General features: G+C 39.4%; 3 protein-coding genes and 1 pseudogene across 4 annotated transcripts; 2 read left to right on the top strand and 2 right to left on the bottom strand.

Annotated features, from left to right (window-relative positions):
- Positions 1-210: 210 nt before the first annotated feature.
- On the bottom strand, positions 211-1596 carry LOC149020298 (aquaporin NIP2-1-like; annotated as a pseudogene).
- A 1459-nt stretch (positions 1597-3055) lies between these two features.
- Positions 3056-3887, top strand: LOC149020297 (uncharacterized). The gene has a single exon (XM_089146902.1). The coding sequence runs from the start codon at positions 3144-3146 to the stop codon at positions 3594-3596; it is 453 nt and encodes a 150-aa protein (XP_089003028.1). The 5' UTR covers positions 3056-3143; the 3' UTR covers positions 3597-3887.
- Positions 3888-5054: 1167 nt separating this feature from the next.
- LOC149020296 (uncharacterized) lies at positions 5055-5908 on the top strand. Its single transcript, XM_089146901.1, has one exon. It carries the CDS (start codon positions 5240-5242, stop codon positions 5696-5698), a length of 459 nt encoding a protein of 152 aa, XP_089003027.1. The 5' UTR covers positions 5055-5239; the 3' UTR covers positions 5699-5908.
- A 2556-nt stretch (positions 5909-8464) lies between these two features.
- Positions 8465-19289, bottom strand: LOC149020295 (GDA1/CD39 nucleoside phosphatase family protein). 2 transcript variants are annotated; one of them, XM_089148406.1, is made up of 8 exons: positions 18424-19282; positions 18001-18113; positions 17021-17128; positions 16363-16417; positions 14543-14734; positions 14344-14441; positions 13951-14147; positions 8465-9216 (listed from the first exon to the last, which is right to left on the bottom strand). In XM_089148406.1, the coding sequence occupies exons 1-8, from the start codon at positions 19031-19033 to the stop codon at positions 8946-8948; spliced, it is 1644 nt and encodes a 547-aa protein (XP_089004532.1). In that variant the 5' UTR covers positions 19034-19282; the 3' UTR covers positions 8465-8945. The 2 variants fall into 2 exon arrangements, with proteins under 2 accessions (XP_089004532.1, XP_089004533.1); XM_089148407.1 differs by lacking the exon at positions 13951-14147 and having other exon boundaries at positions 14344-14734; positions 18424-19289.
- Positions 19290-20050: the final 761 nt, after the last annotated feature.

Here is a 20050-nt window from a genome sequence, read left to right as displayed (position 1 = left end):
AGGCCTTTCCAATGATCTGGAGTCTCACAAGTCTCTTGTAATGCTTATTCAATGCCAAGATAAGATCCCCTTTTATTGATTTTTCCGTTAAATAATATTATACATTTTTAGATATAAGAAAACACTTTTAAATTTAATTGTGGAGAGAAGTGGTCTAAAGTTTCAAGGCCCACATAAGTTAAATGGATCTTTCTTGATCCATTTTACAGATTAGACAATAATAGGATCCATGGCATCTCCATGAGTAGGTGGGTGGTCGTTGCTTCTTGATCCACCAAGTTTAAAGGAACGTGAAGATGTGGGAGAAATCTCGTGGACAGGCTTGTTTGTCACCCGAATGAAGCTGTAGGCCCATGTGCCCATTAAAGTTTCCATTTATAATGTTCACTAGCGACGGCTGGGCCTATGCTCCTCACAGGGTTCATGGATCCACCTGAAATGGGCCTGGACATAACACGAACACAAAATAATTTATATAAATAACCTGGGCCTCAAACTCATTTAATAAGCCCAGCCCATCTCACTAATGGCTTACCCAGCTAAGATGGAAATAATGCAAACTGCGGAACCAACCGCTATCCCAGCTAACTCTCCCACCTGAGAATTGGTATTAGAGAAGAAGCATCTTAAGTGTTTGTGTAAATGACCCAGAGAGATTTTTCTTGAAAAACTTACAGCTTTGGTATCAGTAGCGACAGCAGAAGAGATGAACATCATGGAGAAGGTAACAACAATTTCCATGATCAAGGCCTGGAGACAGGATCCTGAAGGAGATGTAGTACCCAAGTCCCTTATAGGGTTCAGGAGCAGGCGAAGGGTAAAAGAAGCGGCCATTCCTCCACTCAGTTGTGCTGCTGCATAGAATGGCACCTGCAATATTAGTATGCAATTGAAGAAACCAAAGGGAACTAACTAGTCTAATTAAGAAGAGAAACATGTAACAATGATGTAGTTTGTACTATACTAACATCCCGGCTGACTCCAGTTAAAGTTAGTATCAGAGCTAGAGTCTGTTTGCAATATGCCTTAAGAGGACATTTTGATTGTCTATACTATACTCCTACCCATCCAAGTGTTACAGCAGCTATCATTGTATATATATATAAGTATCTACACTAGACTACTACTATATCATTTTTCGTACCAGTTTCCATGGAAAATGCGTAACGGCAGCAAAGGCGAAGGTGACGGCTGGATTCATGTGGGCACCGGAGATATGGCCAACAGCGTAGATCATGACACTATGACAGTGACGATGAGTCCACCTGAAACTGAAGCTCCAAACCTTGACACCTTACTTTCATCGCTCCTACTCAGTGCAGCCGATCCACATGTCACAAACACAAGTAGAAATGTTGCTATAGTTTCTGCTACCACCTGCGAATCTCCCCTTGTTAGTAGTACTTAAACGAGCTATTATGGAAGTGATAGAAGGCCAAACAGAAGAAATTGCAGGATGAAATGGTTTGGGAATGAAACCTTTCTATGAAAGCCAAACGGGTAATGTTCTTTATGTTGTATCTGAATTTGAGTGAAGAGTGCTGGGAATTTGGGTTCTGGACTCGGAGCTGTGACCTTGTGAATGTTGATGACCATGATAAGAATCAGGAGAACTGCAAGGATTTTGTTGATCAATCATCAATGGTTGCTGCCATTTCTGGAAAATATGAATGTCAATATGCTTTTCAACAGCCATCCAAGCTACCTAACTCTTCATCTCTCATTTATAATCTTCAATCATTCGAGATTATTTTGCACTAACTAATACGAACTTTATATTGTAATAGATACTCGTGAACAAACTATCCTATTAACGTTTATTTTAATCTTATTATCCATTCTAATGTACCGTGATGAGACCATTCCAACATAAATGGCCCTTATAAACCTCAAAATAATGCATAATCCATCAGTGTAATTGTTGAGAATAAATTCCAAATAGAATACTGCAAGTTAGCCGCCACAGTAGGACCTTAAAATTATTAATGTGAACAACCCTTATTTCTCACAACAACAAGAAGAAAGAAGAAGAAGAAGAAGACAGGTTGCTAAAATTAATTTAAAGAATCAAATATTCAAAAATGATTCTGCCATAAATAGATAAAAATATTAAAAAATAATTCTATATAAACGAGGAACCAAAAGAATAGAATTTTTTAGTTGCTGCCAGGTAAACAATAAGTTGGGTGCATAATTGATACTTGTTCAAACAGGATACGAGAATCTTGGATGGAATACGATATACTGGCAGAAATAAGTTTGATTTTCTCATCCATATACGCTTCTAAATTGAGTCCCATGAAACTAGTTAGCCTAGCAAAATACCTTAGTGTTCTTCTCCCTGCCCATATACTTGATAATCTATTTAAGGGTTTAATGCAGGAAGCTGAGCCAAACCCATCTTCATAAATTCAACTGTTAGATGGCATATCAATTTTAGATTATTGTTTCATGTGATACTATTCGTGTGAATCCCAGTTGATGAGATGGATGGCTCAATATACTAGAGACGTCATTAATCGAACTTTGCCTGTTCAGTACCTGCACTTTCTCCACCACCTCCTTATTCTGATCTTGATGTTCTGATTGCCTTTTGCAGGTGCACTCGAAGTTATACTTTATATAAAATTTAAAATCACGCCATGACTCAAAATCACAATATTGGTGGCGACAAGGTCAACAGTTCACACAGATATTACCCTTAAGACTTAGCCAAAAATCAAGGATAAGCATGGTATAGCAGTATACATCTACATGTGGGTAAGCCCAGTTCCATGTGGCAGCAGAACCCAACCATGCTCCACTATGTATAGTTGGTTGGTTCCATAGGCTAGCCCCGACCTCAGACGTGTTGAAACCCTGTACGTAGAGTCTTAATTGCAGCCGAAAGCCTCTCCACTATGACCTCAAGCTCAGCCTTACAGGAACAATCTGCACCACAATATATGTCCAACAAGGAATTCCACTGCTTATAAGCATCCACCAACCACACCACCAACCACAATTATAAATACTCTCTTCTCTCCTATCTTTCCCTTTATCGATCTCACAAGAAACACCAACAGCTGCTCTCACACAGTATAGTTCTCTCTGAGAAGAAAACCCCCTTTTTTCAGCTTCATTTAAGTCTATCACCTACAGAGATGGCTGGCTTTAAGTCACTGCCTCTTCTTGCATTGCTTCTTGTTCTGTTTTCTATGGTTGCTGAGAGCCGAGTAGCAAGGAAGGACTTGGGATTAGACTTGGGTGGTGTAGGAGTTGGAGCTGGTGCTGGTATTGGCCTTGGTTTAGGTGGAAGTGGCTCAGGTTCAGGCTCAGGCTCAGGCTCTGGTTCTGGCTCTGGTTCCGGTTCGGGCGCCGGGTCATCTGCTGGTTCAGGTGCGGGCTCAAGTGCTGGCTCAGGTGCAGGCTCTGGTGCTGGGTCTTATGCTGGGTCTGGGGCTGGTTCAGGCTCTGGTCGAGGCCAAGGACGAGGGTCTGGTTCTGGATATGGTGAAGGCTACGGGGAGGGGCATGGCCAGGGCAGCGGTTCAGGAAATGGGTCTGGTTATGGTGAAGGTCATGGATCAGGTTATGGCAGTGGGCATGGCAAGTGAGCTAATGTGTTTACTATGTACTATGTAGAGATGATAGTATAGAAATTAGTGAAGGCACCATTTTGTATTTGAAATACATTGAATAAGGTGTTTACGAGTTATCCAATTTAGTTCTCTAGATTTATATATTTCTCTGTGTAATTTGCTTAGAGTGGGAAGAGTTTGGAGCAGATGCAAATTGATTCTCAGATATACTGTTACAATTTCACTCTTCTGAATAAATAATATGTTTCTCTTTCATTAAAAAGATTGTGTATATGTTATCTTTTTTCTCTCCACGGTTACCATATATTTCTCCAAAATAACTTGGAACACATTTGTGTTTGGCCATTTTTAACTATTCTATATAGTAGAGATGCAAGAGTATATAAGTTCCCAGGAAACCATCCATCCAAGAAAAAAAAAGGAATGTTCCCAGGAAACCGTGAAGTTAAAGCAACACTCTTTTGTCCATTTCCTACCTTTTCGTGCAATTTCACTTTGAGTGGCATTATGTAGCAGAATTCATTAAAGCTAACTGCTAAGTGTGAAAAGGATATTCCAGAAGGACCATACTAGCTCTACTGCCTCTACATATCTACTTCCATTTGAATTGACATGCTCCGTTATGTTCTGCACATAGAATAAAACTAAATACTGAGACTTGTGTCATTTAATTTTACCCGATAGTTAGATTCTTTAAGATCATGATATGGTGACATGCATGGTGTTCTTGCTGCTTAACTTTCTTACAGATGTACCCATTTACTGGTTTGAATTGAAACTGGGTAAAAAAATAGATTTGGCCATGAAAATGCTCACAGTAAGATGATAATGTCTGTCCTTCTGCACGTTTGGTGATATCAATGAGGAGGTTAACATATCTACTTGCAGTTTGTCTTGAACCGAAAATTGCGGCACCACAGTATATGTAGATCTGGGTTCTGGGTGCAAACCAGGTAGGAGATTGGAGCCATTACAAGCATGTATGAAGTAAAACAAGTCTGAATATTAATTAATGATCATTAATATTATTTGTTAAGATTACTTCTATCCATAATGACATAAGATCCAAACTACAAACACGTTTGGAAAGGGAAAAAAAAAATCTGGTTGACCTTAGCTAATTGGGATAAGGTTTATCAATTGCCATCATTGAAGGCTGCACAAGGTCAAAAAGAAAGCATAAGCGTGTAATAGCATTTGCACATGAGGAAACCCTAGTTCCATATGGCACTAAAAACCCTACCTGCTCCACTATGTATAGAATTAAAGTGGGTCGGTTGCATGGGTTGGCACAAATCTCAGACGTGTCTTTTCATAGAATAAAATTGCAGAAAATAAGGCCACTCTCCACTGTCGCCTTAGTCTCAATCTGCACCACAAGTTCTGTCCAACCAAGAGCTCCACTAAGGAATTATAATTGTTAAAGAAATCGAAAATTCTCGAAGCCCTTGTAGCGTTATACATGAATCCTGCACTTCATCAGCCACCATCCATACACCATTATAAATACTCGATTCTCTCCTATCTCTTACTCTCACAAGAAACTCCAAACATTGATCTCTCTCTCACATACTCTCTTCTTGCGCACCTGCTAGCTTAGAGTTTCTCACTCTACCTGTTTAATTTGATCGAGTTTATCAACAACACAAGGTACAGAGATGGCTGGCTTGAAGTCACTTCCTGTGTTTGCATTGCTTCTTGTTCTGTTTTCTGTTGTTGCTGAAAGCCGAGTAGCAAGGAAGGACTTGGGATTAGACTTAGGTGGTGTAGGAGTTGGAATTGGTGCTGGAATTGGCCTTGGCTTAGGCGGCAGTGGTTCGGGTTCTGGCTCTGGCTCTGGCTCTGGCTCTGGTTCAGGTTCTGGTTCTGGTTCCGGTGCTGGGTCGGCGGCTGGTTCAGGTGCTGGCTCAGGTGCGGGTTCTGGTGCTGGGTCTGGGGCTGGATCAGGCTCGGGTCGTGGAGCTGGATCTGGTCGAGGCCAAGGAGAGGGGTCTGGTTCTGGATACGGTGAGGGCTACGGAGAGGGGCATGGCCAGGGCAGCGGCTCAGGAAATGGGTCTGGTTATGGTGAAGGCCATGGATATGGGTCAGGTTATGGCAGCGGGCATGGCAAGTAAGCTAACGCGTGTGTTGTTATGTACTATGTAATTGCTCAAGACTTACAAGAGTTGAAGCAGAAGAAAATAAAATAATATGTGTTAGTTTCTTATTCTTCCTCTATTGCCATCTCCCAACTCAAGAGTTAAGACTCAAATTATGTTTTTTTTTTTTTTTTTCGTTTAAAATTTTCTTCTACGTGAAATCCACATGAGTGATTCTTCTGGCAAGATTTAAAGTATTGATACTTTCAAGTATCATATCGGTCAAGTAATTTTAAGGGTATCTTCTCAAATCAAGTATTATATCATATATGTACATTTTAAAAAAAGAAAAGAAAAATATATCAAGATGTATCGTATTGATTGTATTCAATATGGATATCCCTGAGGATGAGGAACAAATAGAAGGGATGAATGTTGTCGACAGTGGACCAAAGCATTGCAGTTGAAAACAATGTTTGGCTTGATGACCAGGTTGGTCACAAAATTGGCAAACAATATTGCCACGGCCTTGATTACCAAATCAACCTCCATTAATACCTTCCTCCATGATTTCCAGAATGAGAAACCGAATTAGATGACAGAGAGTGATTATTACCACCAAATTCAGAAGAACTACGAGCAAATCAAGTAGAACTAGATGCTCTAGGTACATTGGCAACGGCAAATTGTGCCCTAATGTTAGAGACATCTTGAAAAGCATTATTTTGACGTATCTCCTCATACAAGAGCATGCCACAAAGATCTTGAAACTAAATCGGATTATCCCCGGTGGTGACAGAAGTTACTAAAAGCCCGATATTCACTCCCAAGACTCCAAGAACAAACAGAACAAAATCCGAATTAGAGAAAGGGTAAGAAGCAAGATTAAGAGCATCAGTGAGCTGCTTGACCTTCAGAAGTATTCTTGCATAGAATCCGACCCCTTCTTGATGGAGTGAAGTTGCATACGCAACTACATAATTCTCATCTAAGAAGGAGATGCATAAGTTGCTACCAACACATTTCAAACAATAGTAGAAGTTTGAAGACCGATGAATTCAAAGTGTACAAACTCAATGAGTGAAGAGTGTAACCAACTAAGGAAAAGCCGATCCTAATTTTTACAAGCAAAGAAACCAGGATTAGGAGTCGAATTAGCAGATTCTCCATCAAGAAATAGCAAAATGCAAGGTTTCGAACCATCAATCAACCCTGAAAATCTCATGAAGCAAAGCAAAGGCTTGAATTGAAATTGCTACATAAGATAATTGGAAGAAGATAGCTAGAAAGGTAATGATGGACATTGGAGAGGAAAAATTGCAATGAGATCTAAAGACGGAAGCTCAAAGGAGAACTCGGACGCCATATACAAACAAGAAGAGCCTCATAAAGGTTTCAAGAACTAGAAAAACCCTAATTCACAAAATCCAAGACCTAGAGTCGTAAGTGCAGTGGACCTAACCTGTGAATGATACCATATTGAGGACACATGCATAAGTGAGGGTAAAATACACGATCTCAATTGTGAGATATCTAGAATATGTATACCGCCGTTGTATGGTTGACTAGCAATTACTAGCAATTCTAGCTTCATGCATGCGAATTGCAACTTGCAATTTGAACTAAGGATGGGTTTTTGGAGTCAGCTTGCCCTCGTGGGTTCGCGACCCTTTGTCCCATCCATTGCAGCATGTGTGTTGATAAGGCATGAGAGGCATGATGATGGGCAAACAGCCCGACCCTTAGAACATACTATAGCCCAGGTAACAAAGGGCAAACATCGAGATGTCAAAGCTTCCCATTAATGTGAACTCTTGGGGAAGATGAGTATGTTATCTTAGAGTAACCTTAATCCGTTGAGCGACAACCCTTCCACTTGGCACTGTCAGATCATTAAGGCCTACTTTCGTCCTCGCTTGACGGTTGGGTTTCATAGTCAAGCTCCTAGACCATAGTATTGGTACTAGTCCCTAATATATGGAATATTTTAAACAATGTCCTCAAATGCCACACTCTACCTCTTGTTTCCCCCTTCTTCCCGACCAGGATATAATCATATAATGCAATGGTCAACGGTGGAAAACTCAACATCTTAAATTACTAAAAAATTCCAATTCATCAGGGTTGAAGAATAGTTTCTCGAGTGCAGAAAACTAATATACATTTATTTGATGTTCATTTTCTTTATTTCCAGTGTTTTTTCTACGTTGGTCGAACAAAAAGAATAGAATTTGGATATTGATCTATAGAATACCTCTCTCATACTATATGAGAAATGGAAAAGGGAAGAAAAGTACGAAAAGACAGAGATTCAAACGTAAAACCTCCTTTAATTACTAACAGAGATTCAAACTTAGTAAATTCAAACCTAAAACTTCCTTTAATTTACTACTTTTGCATAATTTACTACTTTTGCATAAGAAGCTGCCACCATTTGTTTCAAAAAACACATCCATAATTATCTCAATCTTTTATTTAATACTTCTTTTAAATAAGAGGCTGCTACCAGTTTTTCTTTCATTTATCTCGTTCTGATCAACAATGTTATAAAGTTATAATTCTACCAATTTTGGTATAAATATCAACCATACAGGAGATCAGGGATGGTACGTGTAGCGCATGACCAGCACAGGCAGACTTACGAGAAAAATCACCACTACACCTGTTTTTGACAAACCGTAGCTAATAATCAGAGTTCTCTCTGAAAGTAATATTTTTTTTAATTGGACAAGCCTTGACAAGGTTATATAAAATAGCAATGTGATTGCAGGATACAACACATATTCCAGACTCCAGTGCAAGTTTTCTATCATTCTAATCATTCGAAAACCTCGTTAAGTAATGTTTGAATAAATCCACCAACTTCAATCTTTTTACAGTGGATGTTCACATGAGTTTACAACCCCATAGGGCGTTACAGAATACTCAGCTGAACAGGATACATAGTTGATCAAGTGACCACTTCTCTGGGGAGAATCCTCCTGTTTTTTCCTGCTGCTCCAGTCAAATGTTGTGTTCAACGTAGGAATTTGTAACTACAATGAGAATCTATCTTTCTACTCCGATAACCCAAACCATCTCCATGGTATGAGAGTCAGTCATGATGATCCAAGACCCAAGCCGGTCCATGGACTCTGATACATCCAGAGGGTTGCTTCACACAATCAAAAATGGGGTAAAGATACCTAACTAGTAAGATCCAACACTACAAGACATCTTCCTCCCCACTTCCGAAACCCACAAAAAAGGGGGGGAGGGGTACTGATCTCTCTCAAGAAGCATATCACCTGTTGACACGCGTAACAATGTAACGTCCTTTCTCAAGATCATATATCGTCTTCAGTTGTGGTTTCCTCCATTTTGACACTAACCAAACTGTAATAATCAATATAACAGCAACAACAATGACAGACAGGAAGGTGGACATGTCCTCAACAACAATGGTGGCAATCCAATTATTTTGTCCCACTTCAGCATAATCTGTATTATGCAAGATGAAAGCTCCTAATGCCCAATCGAGAGGGGTATCACTTACTTCATTAGCAAAAGCAATCCTGTACCATAGCAATTTCCAATCAAAAGGATTGATCACACAAAAATAAAGGGGCACAAAATTTAAAGTGTGACATGTTCCTGCAAACGTCATGAGTAGCAACAGAACTTATTTTTTCTTGTATATATTCTTACAGCATTAGAAACCAAGGGTTACAAGGCACCACTTGCCAGAGAAGGGAAGACACTGGGTCCAAGTTGAATAATATTTTCTACAAATCACCAGGTGCAGATGCATTCACCATGGGGTTGTACAAAAGGTGGCAGTGCTGCAGCACATTACCGTGTAATACAACTCGGGCACTTGAAGGCTTAAAGTGATACATCATCCTTGCAGTCCAATGCAGATGTTGCCTTATGTCTCAACCATAGGAGTTGGAATAGAGAACCGTACCCCACCCAACAGAAAGAGAGGACATAGCAGTAGAATCACTTAAGCACTTGGATTCAGATTCTTCGGGGCACACATAGGAAGAATGGGTTTTAAAGGATAACATGTATACCAAATGTGACTTGGAAGTTGAAAGATAAGATACAAATAGCCTAGGCTACACAATTGACATGACCTTAAAGAGCCTAATAGCAGAACATGATCCTAGTGGCTGAACCCAGTGAATTGTGAGAAGCCATTTTTCCTGACAGTTGTGAAATGGTTTAGCTTAATAAGCCTAGGGAAGCCTGGGCTGTGACATGATGGATATCCTGGTTACAGGTAGCATTCATCACTACATTCAGATTCATTTTTGGAGGACAGAGAGCATGCTGGTTCTTGATGACAGCTCATGGGGTATTGGAAAAGGAGGTCCCTTGTAGGCCTTTCTTCATTTGTGCATTTGATAGATTGTGAGAAACCAGGGGTAAGGCTGCATACATTATGACCCTCCCTAGATCCAATAAACACAGAAAACCAGATGGTGGGAAAAAAATGAGAATGAAGTTAGCTCTAGGGAAAACTTCATCAATTTCATGAGGAGAATTTGTCTATTTGAAATGTGTCTACCGCCTTACCAGCTGACCACTTCTCTTTTTATGTAATCGAAGCTGAGACTGCAGAGATATTTATGGAGTGTAAGGCTCTACCAACCTGAACAGGGAAGAAACAGGTCCAAACTTGAGTTTTGGTCTCATAGCGGTGTATAGGAGTCTGTTCCTTTGTTTGGGGATAATTTGTCATTTGATATTTATCATTGTGGTTGTTGTCAGCAGACTGAGTTCCAGTTGGCTTCATCTTTATATTTTAGAATTCGTCTAGGATTATTTGGTTTCTTTTCCTTACTATTATGTAACCACTTGTTGAGATTGAGACTAAAGGTTTAATATTAAATGAACTTTAAGTGCAAGTCTCACAGCTGCGGAGTTGCATGACTGTTCTATTCCACTTCCTATTCTCCTCTTCATCCGGTGCAATTTAACACTCCAACCTTTTACCTTATTGGTTTGTTTACTCTCTATTAACGATGTTCTGTTCAATTTTTCCTCAGTTCTTGTGATTAAATATTCTAGCAGTCCAACAAGTGAGGATTGAACTTATTCATTCCTTCCTTTTCTACTAAAGATTCTGGATGATAGTCCTACCTACAGCTACTTCGAACCCAGGTTCAGACCAATTTTAACCTACTCTTGCTGTCTAGATTTATTTGAGGAATTTTTTATTCACCCATGGGTTGCAGGTTTGACTACTACTTGGATTGATAGGGTTGGGGATAAACTCAACCAAAAACTTTCCTCAATGACTTCTAGTGAAGTGAGTGTTCTTTCAATAGAACAAGACCCTGTCATACTGCCACTGCTGTATGGTTGAGAAGTTGTGAATGATCAACATTACAGATTACATCTAAGAATATCATTCTTCAAACCTATTCTAAATTGAAGTTTTAGAATATTCTTCACATTAATTCTTTATCCCTTTTGTCCCAAGGTCCTTCTCCTTCCAATAGGGTCCCAAATAATTCTGATACTTTACAATAATGCAGCTGCTCCATTAAAACTAAGTACTTGTTATCTGGGGGCCCATAGAATCCTTTAATGGGGTTTTGAAACTAGTGGCATTTGATAAACTTGAGAGGCTTAAGGGCAAGGATGGTAACAGAAATGAGTAAACTTTGGTGAACAATGGATGGAAAAACTGTTGGGGTTCACGTAACATGTATAACTCAGTCTCTAGTCTATGGTAATGTCACCTTCAGTTGTATTTACTCTTTTTACCCATTGATCTATTACCTCATATGTATATAATTCATATGGAATAAATTTGTGAAGGATATACACAAGAAATTTCATCCTCTCTTCTTCTTCTTCTTCTTCCAACCTCCTTCTCCTTGTTCCTCATTAGAGCCGGCCCACACCTAGTTTCTAACTAGATCTTGTCACAAAGTGTTGAGAAAGCAGAAGTTGTCACAGCTCTCACTGTTGAAACTAAGGTTAATTTCTTCTCAATGCATTTCCGAACCATGTAGGAGTCAGAAACTAATTCCGGTCTATCTACTTCTGTTCACGTGTTTTCTGAAAGACCGGGGGGGGGGGGGGATGTCCGGTTTCAGCTACAAAGTTTATTGTATACACTATAGGAGGGTTCTATTTTTCTGTTAATAGGAGTTCCAGGTACCAAGTTTTATGGTTCCAATAACCAATTTTAAACTTTGAAACATCAGCTAACTTATCACATCCTGTGATAGTGGAAATTTTATTCTATTTTGGATTCTGATGAAACCCTACTAATACTTCCCAAAATCAATACAAGAATGCAGGAAATTAACAAGATAGTACTAGTTTCTATGGTGCCAGTCACCCCCAACACCTCACGGTGTTCCCTCAGCCTATGGCTGCCCACAAGATTCTCCAAACATTCGATGCTCTCTCCCTCTCTTCTACCTCTATTTATTACCTCAACTAACCCTAACTAACCCTCATTCCACATGGCCTCATCCCTAGGGTAACCCTCATTCCACATGGTCTCATCCCTAGGGTCCTAACACTACCGACCCCTTGAAAATCACCTTGTCCCCAAGGTGATGGAATTGTTGAAGTTTAGTCGTATGATGGTGCCACATAACCATAGTAATTCAATATCGTCCTCCCAGGCTGAATAACACACCCACTGCCCAAAATAAGACTTGGAGCGAAGCACTTGGTTTGGAAATTTTTTTCGCCAGCAACGAAATTAATCCCCATCGCGATGCTGCAACTCCATTGACGGCACCTGCTGTCCGTCACGATTTCGCGAGGTTGAAGATGATGGCTCCCAGATTCTTGGTTCAGTTGGACCGCTCCTATGGTATTTGTTTGAGTCGGATTGGACTTGGGTTGGGGGCTTGGTTTGTTTGAGTAATATGGGCCCAAAATAATAATGAGAAAAGGTGGGTTTTGGATTAATGAAATGAGCCAAGCCCATGAGTGATAGTTAAAACGGGTGGGGTCAAAATACTTAAAACCATGGGGTAAAAGAAATGGGCTGGGTAATGGTTTGATGGAAGGGGTTGGGTTTTGGGTCATGAAACCGTAATGGGCCCAAATTAATTCTTTTGAATGGGCTAGGTCTAAACACTTAAAAGTGTGGATGAAGGAATATAGGTTGGATATTGGGCTAATGGAATAAAATGGGCTGGGGTTTAAGGAAATAGGTTGGGCCCAAGAAGGTTTCTTTGGGAACCAAGTGGCCCAATCTTTAAACTTGGTTCGTTTGGGCCCTAAGTGTGTGAATGGGCAAACCTGAGTTGGGCCAAAGTTATAGCTCTTAATGAATGAACCAAACCCACAAACCGATTTGAGATGAACCGAACCAATTCGAAAAACGCTAACTCTCCATCGTCTTCTTCTTCCTTTCCTGCGAACAGAAAGCTACGCCGCCACCTGCCGGTTTCCACCAGATGCTTTCGACTCTCTTCCACTCCCCTTGTGACCCTTGTTTTTCATTTTACCGCTAAGATCAATAGCCTCCGCAACCTTCAACCCTCTATTTGGCATTTTTCTCATGGTTTGGTGAGAAACGACTGCTGCAACTAATTGATCACAACCATCGGTCACTTCCTGCGCCTTTACCTGTGCTTGATCGATGTGGTGCTGCCATTCCTACTCTCCAAGAACCGATGCAGATTCGATATGAAGAAAAATTTTCATCCTTCCAGTTACCAAAGTCGATAACCAGCGCCTCCTTGAAGTTCATCCAGGTAAACTTTGACCAAGACCTTTCGTATACCCAATCCAATGTGTCTCCCTCCAAGTGTTGGAGAGCTATGCCTAACCGTTGGTCATCCTCGATGCTGCGTTCCCAGCAAAATAACAAAATCTCAAGAAGCCAACTCTGCACATCTTCTGTGCCTGAAAACAGCGGCAATACCATCCTTCTCTAGGATCGAATTGCTCTAATGCCAGTTGATGAAACCCTATACTTCCCAAAATCGATACAAGAATGCAAGAAATTAACAAGATAGTACTGGTTTCTATGGTGTCAGTCACCCCCAACACCTCACGGTGTTCCCTCAGCCTACGGCTGCCCACAAGATTCTCCAAACATTCGATGCCCTCTCCCTCTCTTCTACCTCTATTTATTACCTCAACTAACCCTAACTAACCCTCATTCCACATGGCCTCATCCCTAGGGTAACCCTAACTAACCCTCATTCCACATGGTCTCATCCCTAGGGTCCTAACAGATTCCTTATTGCTTATGTTTGATACTTAGTGGAACTTGTGGTTTTATTCTTGGTTGAAGTGGTAAAGTGCATACGAAATAATACCTATCATCATCCAAAGCAATTCCAAGACTGTCATGTAGTAGGGCCACAATATATGCTGATGAGAAGCAATACCGCCGTAAATCCTCCTCCTCAAGAGTATTATACTTATTTTTCAGCTTTGACCAATCTTCCCCACAGAATCGTTCTCCAGCCAACATCAGATCAGAAAGATAAGCCCTCGGGGGCAACCCAAAGAACTATCAAGCAGAAAAAAAAAAAAAAAAAACCCAAGAAATATAAGCTTAGAAACCATATAAGCAGTACACTGATCCTGACAGGATAAAAGGAGTTTTAGGAAGCATCAGATCTGATGAGTAAATAAATCAATCCAAATAAATTTAATTTAAGCCCATAGATGACAATCAAAACCAAACAGAGAAGTCATGGTAGAACCTTTGATGTGTAGAAGAAATTTTCAGTGGCCAAAAATTTTCCCTGAAGAGGTGGTATGTAAATTGACCCCAGGTTGCAATGCTGGTGAGTACATTTCTCTGCATATACCAAAAAGCACAAAAAGAAAAGCGTTCGTTCTTAATAATGTGGAAGAATCGGGTTTTCATTACGATAGTGCAATCTTCAGGGAATTCACAACCTTTTCCATTCTGTAATAACATTAATGCAGCTGATCTACACTCTGAGAAGTTTCCTCTAGAATGAAGAGTACGGCGGTATTCGTTCTTCCTTTCCAGATTTCCATGGGTAAGGTTCCATGACTCCATGCTATGTGTATACCCCCTAGGAGTACAGGGGTCTACATATTTTCCTTCCCATGCAAATTCTACAGCTGCATATAAGTGAAAGATGAAAACAGAATTTCAGAATGATCCCCAGTGACCATAAGATCTACATCAAAGGAAATAATACAGAACTTCTAAATTTGGGTTCTTTATTTTTTATTATTATTTTGGTTGAAGAAAGGGGAGAATTTCTGATCATAAAAAGAAATCAAGAAAAAAATCATAAAAGGAGAAGAACAATGCTTGACTGCAACCTACTGCAGATAAGTAGTGTCAGAATCTGATCAGGCTTCCTCATAAGCCTAACTTAGTCTCCACTTTTCAGGCTACTTGTCCTTTCTAAGTAAATTGTCAGGCAATAGAAACTCAAGAGGAGCTAGGGGGAACAAAGAGATTCCCAGCTTTTCAAAACCGATGAGAACTTGGGTAGATAGGAGAGGCCCAACCCTCTGTTCACAGTGTACAATTTGAGGCCACCAGTGAGTCTGACATGGTTTTTCAACATATTAAAGTTACTCAATACAAATACAGAGGTGACGAATAATGTGTTATCGTTGTCCATGAAAGCTTTATTTTGAAGCCTTTTTTTTATTTTTTATTGCAAGTCATTAAAATCTAAAATAGTTAAACCTCCATGATATCATAAAGTAATTCATGTATGCCAATTTGTCAGAAAGGAAGAATCAGAGTATCAGCCTTTTAGAACCCATTTGATAACCCACTAGGTATTTTCACTCCAAAAAATACCAAAAACTTTTTTTTTCTCATGTTCCTGTTCCAAGAAATACTTCTAAAAATGTTTGATATAACTTGCTTCTGGAAACCTTTCAGGGCTCCAAGGTTCAAACATTGCGAAAGTAATATTTTATGTTTAGATGGAAAATGATCATCATAACCGTGTTATAACTTGTTTCACTTAAAAGTCCATGGGCCTTCAATTTTTGTTTCAAGAAACAACAAAATTGCTTCTTGACACATAAATATGCATATATTTCAATTTTTAATTCCAAAAATAACTAGAAAAGAAACATGCTTATCAGACAGTATGTGACCAAAATTTCTGTTTTCTGAAGCAAAAAACACTAAAAATAGCTTTTGAGTGGGTAATCTAATGGCTCCTTAGTTTCCAATAGAAAATCACAATTAGTAAAATATGAATTATAGGAAGTGCTATTCTATTACCTTTCTTTTCTTTTTTATTATTTAGTAAGATTCTATCACCTTTCTTTTTTCCATAGAAAGGTGGAAGTTCCCTGGCACCTGTTGGTGCCAAAGTATTCATTTCTAGAAAATTCATAACCTTTAAAATCTGAGGTTGCCTCAGAAAGTTAATGGCCAAGATATCATCATTGGACAGTTTGTGACAAGAAAAAAATATTTGAAATTTTATTTTCACTATAAGTGGGATACCAAAGCTAATTGGAATTACTTGGTGAAAAATAATCCCTCAGCTGTAAACCTGCTTTCCTAGTTTCTTTAATATTTTGGCTGTGGTTGTCAAGTCCTGGCATGCCTTATCACAGAAGTGTAAAGCTTTTCTCAAACAGCTTCAACAATATACATTTCATTCAAAACCAGAATGGAAAAGCTAAAAATGAATTCATGTAAACAAGCCATTCTCATGCACAATTTTGCTTCAATATTCAAATGTATTCAAAAAATGTATGGCACTTACACAACTTATGGGCCGTGGAAGTTAGCATTTCTTCTAATGAATCATATGCAACATTCTGCCAAGGAGGAAAGAAAAGAGGAGAGATTAGCAACTCCTATGCTAATAAGTTATTGCTGACTGTTGTGAAACAGAAAGAGAGAAACGTGCTAATTCCACTACCAGATGCCTCATTCTGACCACCCAACCACCAAACACAGATAACACACATCCCCTCAGAGGAAAAGAACTAATGAGACAAACCTCTTTTCATGGTCTTTTTTTTCTTCTTTCAACTTTATTCTGACCTTGTTACTCTGCTATGGTTGATATTTCAGTCCAACTCTTAAAGGCTGAGCAAGCCAGGTATATGGGATGGTTCACCTTTTGAACCACCAATTAAGTGATTCAGCAACCTGGTACTAGTTGACAGGTTCAACCAGATGTGCTTGTTTTTCACACTGAGAGGACTGAAAATCTAAAGAATATTTGTCAGATCAAATTATTTTTTAAATTGTTGTCAGAAACAGAACTTGCTTCTTGACTTATAGAAGCAAAATCTGTTTTGCCAAAATTGATCCATGTTAATACACTAGGATTGCTAATTACAGGATTCAGAATAAAAAAAGAAAAGAAAAATACACACACAACTAAATATCAGTTTGTTTTTCCTGGAAATCACCTGACCAAAATCAAGCAAGCTGTGACTGTAGAGATTGTACTTGAACTTTCCAAATTTAAGCGTGTGTGAGAGTTCACGAGGCAGCACCTCATTTGAAACAAATGTCACCTGAAAAGATACTAATTCATCTATTTAAAATGACAAGGTTCTGCATTTCATCCATTGAATACTGAAGACACTTAACTTTCAAGCAAAACAATAATCCAAAACAAATCAGGCAGTTATTTTAGGTTCAGATAAGAATCAGATAGTTTATCATACACTAGAGATATCATTTTAGCTTTCCATGCTCACAGAAGATTCTCTTTTCTTTGTCTTTTGGGATAAGTAGCAAGCACTGTTCTTTTTTTATGAAAAAAAAGCATCAAACAATGCACCCCACCTGTAGTCAACAATTCTTCGAAGTTCATTTTATACAACATCTCAGCCTTATCAAAACTTAAGTGTAAGGAAGTGTACATTATTGTGTCAACAAATACAGAAACAGATTTGTTGAATTATTTGGCCTATAAGCTCAACAATGCATAGTTGTTGCAGCATCCAGGTGATACTAGGTTTTATGAGAAGGGAAGAAATCAAAATGACACCAATGAGTGTCATGGCATCACCTATGTATGAATGGTGCTGGACGCCTAGGCACCATGCCTATACACAATCGCAATAACAAAAACCTCCACAAATTATCAGAAGTCAAGATGCAATCGCTTCTTGAGTCAGCTTTAATACTCTTGTGATGGTTCATGAGATCAAATATTATTCTACAAAAATCTCAGAAATAACGAAGAGGAATATAATTCTTTCCAGGTGGGTAGTGTTCCCTCCATTACTCCTTAGCATCTTTTATAAATAAGGCCACTTATTATTATCTATGAAAAAGAACATTATTTTGGTAGTGCCATCATGTATCCAAGCATAGCTATACAAAATCCCCATATTAATTGAAAAACACTGAATGTAAAGAAAAGAAAGGAAATCTAAACCTGAGCAGATGCCCCACCAAGTTCAATAATCCCAATTGTTTGCTGAGGGTCACTTCCAAGAGAGCCAAGAGCATAATTTGCAGCAACCCAAGCATATAGACCTTCATCTGAGCCTATTACCACCATGACATTACATTAGCTATTCAAATGGTAGGCTGAATTCATAATAAGTGATGATAAGTTAAAATTATTCCTGCATCTTCTGTTTTTACAAGATACGGCTGAGAGGATGCACAAGCATATAGAACATAAGCTCTCAATGTCATCAACGTATTCAGTGTTGCCAACGTCGCAGTCCTAGTGTTAACTTTTTTTAATCGCCAACGCCTTAATGTTGCTTAACATGACAAGAAAATGCATAGTTCGGTATATAAAATACCCAAATAAATTGAAATAGAAAAGACAGAAATGAAAACTTTATACCTGTAATGACAGAAGCCCAGTCATTCTGAAACTTAAAGCCTGAAGAACTAAGAACCGCCCTGCATGACTCTAATATTAGTTCCTGAATATTTACATCAATCCTTCGTAGACCAGCCGTGGCCATAAGCCTAACTTCGGTATCTCCCCAGCAATCCTTCGGAATTCTCCCCTTGGCAAACTCTATAAGCTCCAACAGCGAATCACCAGAACTGTGTGGATCTTCCGAGAATGATGATAAACCTGGATTAACTCTCATCGACGACAATCCATTCTTTCCAAAGTCGTAAAGCGGCACTCCCTTCTCGTTGATCAAGATTGTGAACACGTGAATTCGAGTTCCCGTGCTTCCACCGTCTATAATAACATCAAATTTCTTCTTTAGAGAAAAAGAATTGCGAGATCCCTTGACGAGGAACAGGTAACAAAACGCAGCGAGAATTGTAACCAAAGCGATGAAGATCCAGAAATTTCCTTTGGTGCGCTTCGTATTCGCAGTGGAAAATCGAGAAATGAAGTTGGATCGAGCAGTGATGGGGCGAAACTGTGAAACTACCGAATCCATCTTAGTTCTAGAATCGACTGCCGGAATTCGAGCATTCGATCTTCGCATCAAATTCAAATATACAGAAATTCAATGAAGATAGAGAAAGAAAAAGAATATAATCATTTAACTAATATGATTTTCAGGACTTAAAAGCACTTGCAGAAGCGACGACTGAAGATGGAGAGGACTCTCAATATCAATAACTCACCCTCCCTCTCCCTCTTCTCGCCACTACGCGCAGCGACCATCAGAAAGCGTCTGCTTTAAGCGAGTAGTTGCCGTCCCGGTTCAGCTAAGCGCTTTCAGTTGAACCGGTTCGACCTAATCTTAAAGTTTAAAAGCTCGGGTTGGTTGCCTTTTCTATCTATTGGCTGCAACAGATGAACACTGTCCACGTGGGCCAGGTAGCGGCAGAAAGGCAACTATTTTTATTTCAATTAATAATGGTGGTGTACTTACTACTAAAGCTACTGTAATAAGAACAACAGCAAACCTCTACTTCAAGAACACCTCGATGGAAATCTATATCTTGTTTCACTTGGAATATGATTTAGAAGTCCCACACACTACCAAAAGTAAGGAATCTGATATGGAGAGCGTGTGCAGATAGTCTGGCTACAGGATAAAATTTGAGAAGAAGTAACATGATAGGTGATTATGCTTGTCAGTGGGGCTGCAACAAGGAAGAAATGACAGGGCATATATTTTTTGAGTGTGACTTTGCTCGCAGTGTCTGGTTCGCTAGCCCACTCAACTACAAAGCTCCAGCAGCTCTACAACTTCAAATCGCAAATTGGATGCAAGCTTTGCGATCTCTCCTCCCACGCGACAAGCTAGAAGCCAGAAGATTGCTCAGTCTCTGTTTCTTTATCTTCTGGGAAATATGAATGGCTAGAAACAATCATATATTCAAACAGGACAAAACTACACCACTTGATGTGTTAAATCGAGCATATGAAAGGCATCTAGAATTATGAAAGTTTAAAGAAACAATGGGGAATAGGATACATGTGACTGGTGTGGCGTTGGATGGAAGAGATAACACCAACTCTCGCAATTTAGTTCCCATGGGCTGGGTCTTGA

Source organism: Hakea prostrata, chromosome 3, assembly GCF_041222555.1.
Source record: "Hakea prostrata isolate BN-2017 chromosome 3, UWA_Hpros_2, whole genome shotgun sequence".
Taxonomy (NCBI): domain Eukaryota; kingdom Viridiplantae; phylum Streptophyta; class Magnoliopsida; order Proteales; family Proteaceae; genus Hakea; species Hakea prostrata.
The sequence above is the reverse complement of the archived record's forward strand: the minus strand, read 5'-3'. Positions and strand labels throughout refer to the sequence as shown.

Excerpts from the sequence above, each read along its gene's own strand:
- LOC149020297 (XM_089146902.1), top strand. The coding sequence starts at position 3,144 with ATGGCTGGCTTTAAGTCACTGCCTCTTCTTGCATTGCTTCTTGTTCTG.
- LOC149020296 (XM_089146901.1), top strand. The coding sequence starts at position 5,240 with ATGGCTGGCTTGAAGTCACTTCCTGTGTTTGCATTGCTTCTTGTTCTG.
- LOC149020295 (XM_089148406.1), bottom strand. The coding sequence starts at position 19,033 with ATGCGAAGATCGAATGCTCGAATTCCGGCAGTCGATTCTAGAACTAAG. Across the intron at positions 16,418-17,020 it reads GCTTGCTTGATTTTGGTCAG|AATGTTGCATATGATTCATT; the intron begins GTGATTTCCAGG and ends CCTCCTTGGCAG. Across the intron at positions 14,442-14,542 it reads GTTATTACAGAATGGAAAAG|AGAAATGTACTCACCAGCAT; the intron begins GTTGTGAATTCC and ends TGGTATATGCAG.